The sequence below is a fragment of the Telopea speciosissima genome, chromosome 11 (assembly GCF_018873765.1).
Source record: "Telopea speciosissima isolate NSW1024214 ecotype Mountain lineage chromosome 11, Tspe_v1, whole genome shotgun sequence".
Classification (NCBI taxonomy): Eukaryota; Viridiplantae; Streptophyta; class Magnoliopsida; order Proteales; family Proteaceae; genus Telopea; species Telopea speciosissima.
In genome coordinates, this window is record NC_057926.1 from 10,138,027 (window position 1) to 10,148,639 (window position 10,613).

The 10,613-nt window shown below is 41.1% G+C and overlaps 1 protein-coding gene across 1 annotated transcript; it reads right to left on the minus strand.

Annotated features, from left to right (window-relative positions):
• Positions 1-1,151: 1,151 nt before the first annotated feature.
• Positions 1,152-4,219, minus strand: LOC122644766 (APO protein 2, chloroplastic-like). The gene is made up of 3 exons (XM_043838152.1): positions 4,036-4,219; positions 2,834-3,281; positions 1,152-2,087 (listed from the first exon to the last, which is right to left on the minus strand). Exons 1-3 carry the CDS (start codon positions 4,217-4,219, stop codon positions 1,259-1,261), a joined length of 1,461 nt encoding a protein of 486 aa, XP_043694087.1. The 3' UTR covers positions 1,152-1,258.
• Between the last annotated feature and the right edge of the window lie 6,394 nt (positions 4,220-10,613).

Consider the following 10,613-nt stretch of genomic DNA (forward strand, 5'->3'; position numbering starts at 1 on the left):
AATACCTAGATCAAAGATCCACAACAAAAGATTCTTTTTTGACCTTTATTATCGGTAAAACGAAATACACTAGATATTGGGTATAACATCAGACAGATCAGGAGTTTTCTCACTTGATTTTGGTGATTGAGGTTTGTTAACGATGATCACATATCAAACAGAATCCCTAAAAGAAGATCCTCTTTGGAACCTGGATTAGTGATAAGGGACCGACAATTGTACTTTGGCAGCATACTGACATTTAAGGCAGTTATTTAAACATTTTGGCAACCTCTTAGTGTAAACCTATATTTTACTATTTTGAAAACCCTAATTTGCCATTATAAGATAAATAAGAGATTAAGGAAAAAGGAAAAAAAAAAAAAAAAACCTATTTATAACAATTTCAATATTATATTCACGTAAGAGGGGTATTTTTAGGAATACTGAAAAAGTACTTGTGCTATAGTATATAAACCGTTTAAATAATTTAAAACAGGAGAGGAGAGAGAAACTTACTTGTTTGGCTCAAAAAGGGGCTTGCTAACGTAGTCTATCAAAATTCCAACGCTCCTGCTCTGATCCCAGCAGAATTCCAACACTAAAGTGTATTTTAGGATTTTCAAGGGAAATTTCCCCAAAATTTCCTCTATTTTCCTTCTCTTTTCTCTTCCGAACCCCAACCAATCCAACACCCCCCTCCCCCCACCCCCAACACTCTTTCTTTTGGCCTAGTATTTATAGAGGGGAAGGGAAATTTCATAGAGAACTGGGATTTTAGACTCTGAAAAAAAATGGATTTTCACCAACAAAAATCCCAATGTGTAATGTAATAATGTATGATTTCATTGATGCCAACAAAAGCTTATCCAACCATACAAAGCCTGACCATAGGAAGGGTGTCTTGCCATAGTGAATGAATGCTGTTGTCAGCCCAATCTATAACAGGATACATCAATGCCCAGGAACCATATGTAGAATTTGGGACTAGGTGGGTGGGGGGAAGATTTCCACGACGCAAGAGTGCAGATTCCCACCTATAAGCGTCGTCGGAAATTGTTTGTATATAAGGAAACATTTAATATGGAGTAGAGAGAGTGTGGAGTTCAGTCATGGGATGTGAGGATGTAGGATGGAATCTGCACAATGGCGTCATGGGGATCCTCTTCTCATGGAAATGAGAACATTTTCTATTCAATTACTACTCTTACGAATACACTCTTCCTTGAGTATAATATTACTATACCTTTATTCCTTGAGGAAAAGAACACACTTCATCTCAGACTACCATTTCAGCCTCTTTAACATTGCTAGGGATTCCAACATCTAACCTCATTGTTGATTTATACTGTTCAGGCACTGCTGCACCACCCTGCACACAAATCTCCACCACTGCAGGGGCCTGCCCATAGAAGCTCCTAAGCTCCAGTTCTAATGGTGGGCCATTGACATCTGGAACATGCCACACGTACCTTGGTGGTATCAAGTCATCAAGCAATGCTGCCTGCCATCCATGCTGTCCATTCCTTTGCTGGTGCTTATATGCTCCACAGTTCTGTGCTTTGTGCCCACTGGAGCCCACATGCACTTCTGGGCAATACCCACATACCCTCACTGAATACCTCTTCATAAGCTTCAAGGCTCCTTCTCTCATTGTCTCCCATGCTTGCAGAGTTTCCTCAGAGAGCAAGGATATTTCTTCAGGGTTGGAAGGTGGCACTATTTCCAGATCAGGCACTTCACTTAATATGGGTCTATCAACCTCCACTGTGGGGTCTGGCAGCTCACTTTCATCTGCATCAATGATCTCATTTCTTCCAATGCGTATGACAGGCTTCCTCCTCCTTTTCGTGGGGAGGTCTGGTAGATCAACCCCAGCTTGGATGCAGAGCTCAACAACTGCTGGAATCCGTGGTATTGAGAACCTCTCTTGGTGGGTAATACGCTTCCCAAGTCGGTCAAAGAGGTGGAAGGCTTCAACTGGCAAGAGCACATCCTGAACAGTTGAGTTTGTCCACTCATGACGACCCCTGCGGACTTCAGTCCGAGGGCCTTTACATGACTTGAATGGATGACCCACAGATCCAACATGGATTTCATTGCACCATCTGTCCAATAGAAGGTGATGTTATTAGAACAAATTAAATAACAATTTTGGCAAGATAGAAAAATAAACACTCAAAAAGTTTATAATATTGAAGGACATTCTCTCTCTCTCTCTCTCTCTCGTTAGAAGTAATAATTCCAAGTGAGCAGAGGTCCATTTTCTTGGTGGTCTCAATAAGGAATTTTCCAAATCCAATGACCATATGAGATGATCACTACCTCTTGACAAATTCAATAATTGCTGCTTCATTTCAGAGTTGATTCCTTGCTGATTCAAAGCCTGGAAATGAATTGCCATGGCTTCATTTATGATTCAAGAATAAGAAAAGGGCAAACCCAATGCACAAGGCTACCACCATTGCAGGGTCTGGGAGGGTCATAATGTACGCAGGAGCCTTACCCCTGCTTTGCAGAGAGGGGATTTCCAGACTCGAACCCGTGACCACTAGGTAACAATGGAGCAACCTTACCGTTGCGCCGAGACCCATCCTCATTTATGATTCGAGAATACAAGTTGAAAAATAGCAAAGAGAATTTTGATCTATCTTAGATGAAACCATTAAATAAGGAAACTGCAAATCAATTGATTCATTTTCATACTCTTTTTTCTTTGGCACTCACTCATTTCAAACTTTGATGCAGCAGCATGTCAATATTTTGGAATGAACCAGCCATTTCCAAAAATATGCCCATTTACCAGTAAATATAAAAATGAAGGTAATCCGTAGGAGGAGGGGCAGAAAATTACTTGCAAGCCTGTACTGGCACCACTTTCATAAGCTTCTTGAGATTGTTAATCAATGTAACTCTGGCATTTAACACTTCGTATGCAACTGGTATCAGTCTCTGAACTAGCAACCCATTTCTTGGAGGAGGGACTAGTCTCCTAGGTTGGCCCATGCTTTTCTTCTTCCTCTCTCTGGCAGCTCGCCTGAGCTCAAGTACAGGTATTGGGAAGGGCTTCTTCTCCTTCTTTGAGTAGTAAGGAGGAAAATCCGCATTTTGGGGATAATTGCTTTTCACAACCAACACATGGGAACAATTTTGAAACGGAATTTGAGGTGGAAATCTAAACATCACTTGAAGTTTATATTCATTGCCACCACACTGTAGAGGGAAAACATTGACATAGAAAAAAATATTATTAACAGCCCAAGGGCAGGGAGCAAGACAATAAGAAGGAAGCTTCTTGTGTTAATATTGGAGGCAGGACAATTTATGTCCATTGCTACCATACATGCAGAGGGGAAACAATGAAATGGGGAAACTTTAATGACAGTTCAAACGCAAGAAACAACAGAATAACAGGAAGCTTCTTAACCGAGCTGTTGATGTAGATCGAAGCATGAAGAAGAGAGGAGTCAGAAATTACTGTTCACGTGAACAGTGTCACAGCCTATATTGCCTAGATGAGAATCCTTCTAGAAGACCCAAACTGAAGACTAAAACATTGTTTTGTGACTGTTCACGTGAACAGTGTCAGCCAAAATTTGCATTGTTTGGGATTGATTTTTAGAAGATCTTGTGGGCCCATCAAGTGGAGGAAGATTCTATCCTAATGCTGCCACAGTTTAGTTTCTATTTTCAGTTTATAATAGGTAGTTCCTAATTTTCAGTTTGTTATTACTTTTTTTGTTTTGTACTCTAAAATAGGAGTTTTTTTATTTTGAAATAAGGAAGCTAGATTTTAGAAAGTTTCTATTTTTCTACCTTCTATTTTGTAAGCTAGCCAACTTCATTAAATAGGCAGCACTTTTTGTAATAGTTAGATAATGAATTATTGAATGGAGTTTTGAGGCATCCTTGCACTCAGTTATGGGAGTAAACCCTTGTTTCAACAGCTGAGATAGCTATGGGTGAGAGACCCGGTGAGAAAGCCCATCCCCTACCCCCGCTCTTCTATCTTCTTCTCCCTTCTCTTTTCTTACCCTGCTCGATCTCCTTTAGTACCTCTGCTACTAATCTGGATCGCAACAAGCCGCTGCTTCCCTTGGATTAACACAAGTGCTGTGAAGATCCATCGAAGATCTGCTATTCTCCAAGCATATACAAAGTCGTTGTTGCTTGCTACTTCCATTCGATTGAAGATTGCTGCTGTCCTGCGAATTGATAGTTGCTGCAACTTGAGCCCCATAACTTCACAACCTTACATCATAATCTACTGGGTTTTAGAGTATAGATCGACACCACTAACCACCCCATTCGATCCCGTTCGGACTATTCTATTGGCTGGATTGTTCTACAAGACCAACCTTCTATTTTCATCCCCAACTCATCTCCACTTTCTCCATCGAAATGAACCAAAATTTCAGCAAAGATTCTCCTCATTGCGTACTCCACTCGAACAACCTTAGAGCCCATTCTCACCACCGATTTGTCTAGTATTTGTTACCTTCTATTGTGGTGTTTACCTCCTAAATCTGATTTGCTTCCATTATTGATGATCTCTGCGCAACTATTAACGATCCTACAGAGAGTGGTTCTTAATTGAACCCCTCCTACATTATTTGGTATCGAGCCTACCGTGACCAGCCATGAAGACACTAAATTCAGTCATTGTGGGTATGGAAGCTAACCCCTATGAACAAATTTGCGAGCTCGATTCGATGATGATTGGGCATCAATGCAGCCCTTGATGGTGACAATGATGATGACCTCTTGGATGATGAAACTAAAGAGATCCATGAAGTCAATGTGGTGAATAGAATTTTGGTTACAGAAGCAAAAGGTGAGGATTGGCACCGACATTGTAGTTTTTATACTTTAATGGCTAGTGGACCTACATCACAGGTGATCGTGGATAGTGGAAGCTATGTAAATGATGTATCTCAAGCCTTTGTCACAGCAGAAAAGTTGAAAAGAGAGGCTCATCCACAACCTTATAATGTTTCCCTCTTCAACAACCACACTTTGGAGGTAAATCAAAGATGTTGCATGGATGTTTGGTGCAACATCATATTCGGTACCGCTGAAATTGGGAGAATATGAAGATGTTTGGTGCGACATCATACCCATTGTATTGACTGATGTCTTACTTGGATTACCATGGATGTATGACAATAATGTGCTGGTGGGAGATCTCAAGAACTAATGTTTCTTTGATTTCAAGGGAAAACCATTGGTACTTAATCCACTCAACGTGCTAGCCATGAAACTAAAATTGAAGGTTGCCCATGCTAAGCGCCAACAACTATTGAAGCCTATTCTTGAGAAGCAACAAGTAAGAGAGGAAAGTAAACATCTTCTACAGCATACGAATGCAATCACGAGTAAAGGGAATCACATGTAGCACCTTTACAGGAAGAGTAAAAGTCTGAAACAGAAATGGTTGCCGACACACGGAGTTCTTGACAGCTAGTAAGGAATCAGATGCAACACCTGTAAACTTGTAAAGGAAGAGACCCAGTCTGAATCAGAAATGGTTGCCGACACATCAAGTATGATCCCATGGGTACGTTTGAGGATGTTGAAGTTGAACATGTGGAATTTGTTATTCCACCATAGTACACCGAAGAACGAACTCCACATTTTCTGGCCTACATTCGTATCTTCAAAGAACTACCTGATTTCTGCTACAGGCTGAAGACAGATATGCACAACAAGAAGATCAGTCCTACTCTTCTCAAAATTCGAGGTCGAATTTTTTCTAAGAGGGGGAGAGTTGATGTAGATCAAAGCATGGAAAAAAAACAAGAAGAAGAGTCAAGAATTACTGTTCATCTGAACAGTGTCAGCCCATATTGCCTTGATGGGAATCCTTCCAAAAGACCCAAGTTGAAGACTAAAACACTGTTCACATGAACAGTATCAAAGACAAAAATTTGCCTTGTTTGGAATTGATTTTTAGAAGATTTGTGGGCCCATCAAGAGGAGGAAGATTCTATCCTAATTCTGCCATAGTTTAGCTTCTATTTTCAGTTTGGTACTTTTTTTTTTTTTTTTGGGTTATCTAAAATAGGGAGTTTTTCTAGTTTGAAACAAGGATGCTAGATTTTTAGAAAGTTTCTATTTTCCTACCTTCTACTTTGTAAAGAAGGAAATGACAAATTCCTTCACAAATGTGGGGAGTGGGTACTGGGTGGAGAGGATGATATTTCTTGTAAAGAGATGATACTTTTTAAAAAAAACAGAAAAGGGAAAGTTTGCATACATATAGAGTAAAGAAAAGAATATACATTTTTAGCTAAAAAGGAGTCTGAGAGTAGAAACTTTACACATATGGTGGATTGGATAAACTAGGTACCTCGCTTTTAAATAGTTATTTTTTTATCAGTGTAATCCTTTCTATTTTTACTAAGTTCAATGGCTATACAAGAATTTCTATAATCAATGCACCAACTTTTTGACCTATCTAAATGAGTTCCCTATTTTGTCTTTCTATTAATGGTGTGTTCATAAGGTTCTTATTATTCGCTTCCTACTACAGAGTAGATCAGAGTCTGATGACGGTGAGTAGACTAGGATAGAGCATCTCGTTCTGATACAATGTTGTCACACCCCCGCTTTCTAGACCTTGGGTAGTATGACTAGGCGTGTACTCTAACATCCTACTCAACCACCAGGGTCACGGATGCAGTGTCTAGTTGTCACAGTCAAATAATCAATCATGCAAATCAGAGTTGCGGAGGATAGAAATATAAATTGAAGTCATAGTGCGAAAGCTAAATGTGATATCATATACATTAAGTTTGTCAAATTATCCAAATACAAAGGATTGTTGAACCAAGACATAAGTACTAACTACATTTAAATTATTATATTAAAGAGAAAGAGTTAAATACATGAAAACAATGTATCAAAAGTATGGGTGTCAATCCCAAGAGTTCACGGTGCCTTGCAGGCACATCCTACATAAACACAGCTCGGACTATGTCCCTCTACCACGGGAGTCCATCAGGCAATGTTGCCATCAGCAAGAGTTTGAAGAAGCTCCCAGCACATAAGCTCTGATGCACCTGCATCATGGTCTAAAAAGAGAGGACCCTCGAGGATGAGCTTCATTAAGTCCAAAGAGCGGTCAAATCACACAAGCATACAAAATATCCACATTAATGCATGATACACATAATGAATGAATGAGTTCATTTTATTAATTCCACCCAAGCATTGAAGCTAAGTTTGGGGGTTTGGTACTACTGCAACAGCGTAGGTAGCATCCCTGGTTCCGAGACCACTCAGTCACCCAATGTTGTCAAACTTGAGTTGTGTTTGGGAGCCTACTTGTCCCCGAATGCGCCCTGAGTCTCCTAGCAAGCCCCCTCTTTACAAGCGTATCCTGGTGTTCAATCCCGAAAACCCATCGGTCACCCAAACTTGTTCTGCCTCCGGTTACAATCACATCGTACTGTAGAAAGGGCATTCTAGAAAATCTCATCGGACCTACCCTTGTGGGTTGCTCAACACCTATCTCCCTGTTGGTAAGGGGTCGTAGTACAAGGGTACGTCATATCCTAACCAGCATACACCTACATGCACAATGAGGGTAAGCGTACATGTATACCAGAGGTCAAGACCATGGTACTGGAAACCCATCAGCACACCATTATCCCATCTCCTCTAGCATATACACATACATCACCAGCGTACGAAGAATGTGGTACTGAAAACCCCTTGGCCACATCACAGACCCGTTTCCAATCCTAGTACAACAGGTATCTCTAATGCATAAATAGAGCAGTGAGTACGGGTGATACAATACCAAACTCCCTCGGCCACACCGTATCCCATTTCCAAGCCTAGTCTAAACATGCATGAGTTACACTAACCAAATGACGATCACGGTCCCGACATTCCCATCGGCTCCCAAATCCCATCACATCTACGGCTATCCCCTCTATTACCTCTACCGCCACCAACCCACCTAGGAAGACGCACCCTCTCAATTCCATTTACAACCCTACCTTACCCTTGACCCCATCTCCCTCACCACCACCTCCCCCTCAGCGACTACACCAAATGACATTAAAAAATCGACCCCGTGCCCCTTCCATGCGCTAACCATCACCACTCCTCTCTAGGAAGAAACAGACCTGCTTTAGTCAAGCCAATAAATTGTCGGAGTTGCAGGCAATGATGATTGATGAACTAAATTCCTTATTTAAGATTGGCACATGTTAGAACAAACACCAACCAAACACGAAAAGAAACAAAAACAGAGCAAGATGACACAAAGATTTTAAACATGGTTCACACACTAGTATGGTGTGTTACATCCACGGGCGAAGGCGAAGCTGTTTCACTATGTAAATCGGAGAAAGTTACAATGGCGAATTCTCAAGAACACTCAAAATGGAGCTATTGCTCTCTCCCTAAAACCCTAAAACGAAAACCCCCAAATCTTACACTTTACAACAAAGCGGGTAAAGAACATAAATACTCCTCCATCGGATCCTGGTTGATCCATCAGGTAGGGTTGAAACGTACCGCAGGGGCGAACACCCCCAATGAGATCAATGATGGGCTCCGATAGGCCCTCCGCTACCATCATAGGTCTAAAAAAAAGTTCCATTCGGGTCGCCACCAAAAAATGTCGGAGTGGGTCATTCTTTGAAATGGGTCCAAGAATTTGAGACACACATAACAACACATGGTCTCATGTTCCACGGGAACCCCACATGAATTTGGTTGGTTTTAAATTGATTTATAGAACAAAACGCAAGGCTAATGGCTCACTAGAATGCTATCATCAACAGAAAGGTTTGGATTACTCTGAGACGTTTAGTCTTGTTATCAAACCGACAACTATTCATGCTATTCTTGCTATTGTTGTTTCATACGGGTGGTCTATAAGGATGCTCGACGTTATTAATGCTTTCTTACATGGGTTATTATCTAAGGAAGTCTTTATGGCTCAACCTCCTGGTTTCATAGACTCCTCCCGACCCACCGTGTCTGTAAGCTGCACTACTCTTTATATGGGCTCAAATAGGCACCACGTGCCTGGTTTCATTGCCTCTCTACATTCTTACTCACATTGGGTTTTATTGCTTCACGTACTGACCTGTCTCTCATCATTTTTTAGCAAGGGGGTGTACTAATCTATTTTTTAATCTATGTTGATGACATTTTTGTCACCAGTAATAGCCCTCTAGTGTCAATGACATTTTAGGTAAACTTGCAGCTGAATTTTCCATCAAAGACTTGGGGCCATTACATTTCTTTCTGGGAATTGAGGCCATTCACCACTCTAAGGGCCTTTTACTATCTCAATCTCGGTTCATACAGGATCTGCTCAACCACGTCGGGATGAAGGATTGTATGTCGATTCTCACTCCAATGGCCAATACTCAATCTACTTCGGATTCAGGGGGTGCCCTTATGACCGAGCCAACCAAATACAGGTCCATTGTTAGAGCACTGCAGTATGTCACTCTTAGTTGACCGGATGTGTCCTTCACAGTCAATTGGGTGTGCCAATATATGCAAAGTCCAGCTGAAGGTCATTGGTCACAGGTTAAACGTATTTTGCGGTATCTCAAGGTGACATCCACTCATGGTTTACTCCTTAAGAAAGCTACCTCTCTATTTAGGTTTTTTCAGAAGTCGACTGGGCTGGAAATAATTCTGACAAGCGATCAACTGGTGGCTATGCCATCTTCCTTGACCCCAATTTGATCTCCTAGACATCTAGGAAATAGAAGACGGTGGTCCATTCCTCGACTAAATCTGAATATAAGGCACTAGTGGCCGCTTCCGCAGAGCTGATTTGGCTAGAAGCTCTTTTCAAGGAATTAAATTTCCCATTATGCGGTCCTCCGATCCTGTGGTGTGATAATTTGGGTGCTACCTACCTGACGCCAACCCGGTGTTCCATGTGCGCACCAAATACATTGAAATTGATTTTCACTTTGTTTGCGAGAAGGTCGCCAATCGTTAACTTTCTATGCAGTTCATCTCTAGTTTTGATTAGCTGGCCGATGTCCTACCAAAGCATTGTCAACCAACAATTTTCAATTTATGCGGGACAAGCTGAAGGTTCAACCTGTTTGACCTCCACCTTGATGGGGTGTATTGATGACCGAATATGGAGTTCTTTCTTATTGGAAACTCAATATTTGGTCCAGTAGGCAAGTGTTCTTTTCCTTGTATGCATATTTTCTATTTAATGCAAGTTCTCCTATGTATCTCTCTTGTAATCACTCTATATCACATGTGATATCACTTGTCATACTTAGAATGTTAAGGCTGTAAATATATATATGATTCTCCAGTGTGAGATCAAATCAATGAATGAAATCCTTTCTCAACATATAGCTGGTCAGGGGACCTCGCAGTCGCAGAGCAATCATACTGCAACTGAGATTCAACTTCCCTCTCAAACAATGGTAGATAAGAGAATATGGAAATTTACTCAAATGAGTTTGTTCTGTGTAAAGTTTGCATGGAATGAGATTCGGTTTGTTTCTCAAAACACATGTGGAAGTCAATGGTTTGGGAAAATGATTTGCTCCATTTCCTGCCTAGTCCATTTCCCCAAGTCCATCTAATAGGGGGTGGATGCCACCTGGGTAGTGTGTTCGGGCAGGGGG

Coding starts and splice junctions, on each gene's coding strand:
- LOC122644766 (XM_043838152.1), bottom strand. CDS start 4,219: ATGGGGCTCAAGTTGCAGCAACTATCAATTCGCAGGACAGCAGCAATC. Junction 3,282..4,035: donor GATCCAGATTAGTAGCAGAG/GTACTAAAGGAG, acceptor GCCTCCAATATT/AACACAAGAAGCTTCCTTCT. Junction 2,088..2,833: donor GTGCCAGTACAGGCTTGCAA/GTAATTTTCTGC, acceptor TCTATTGGACAG/ATGGTGCAATGAAATCCATG.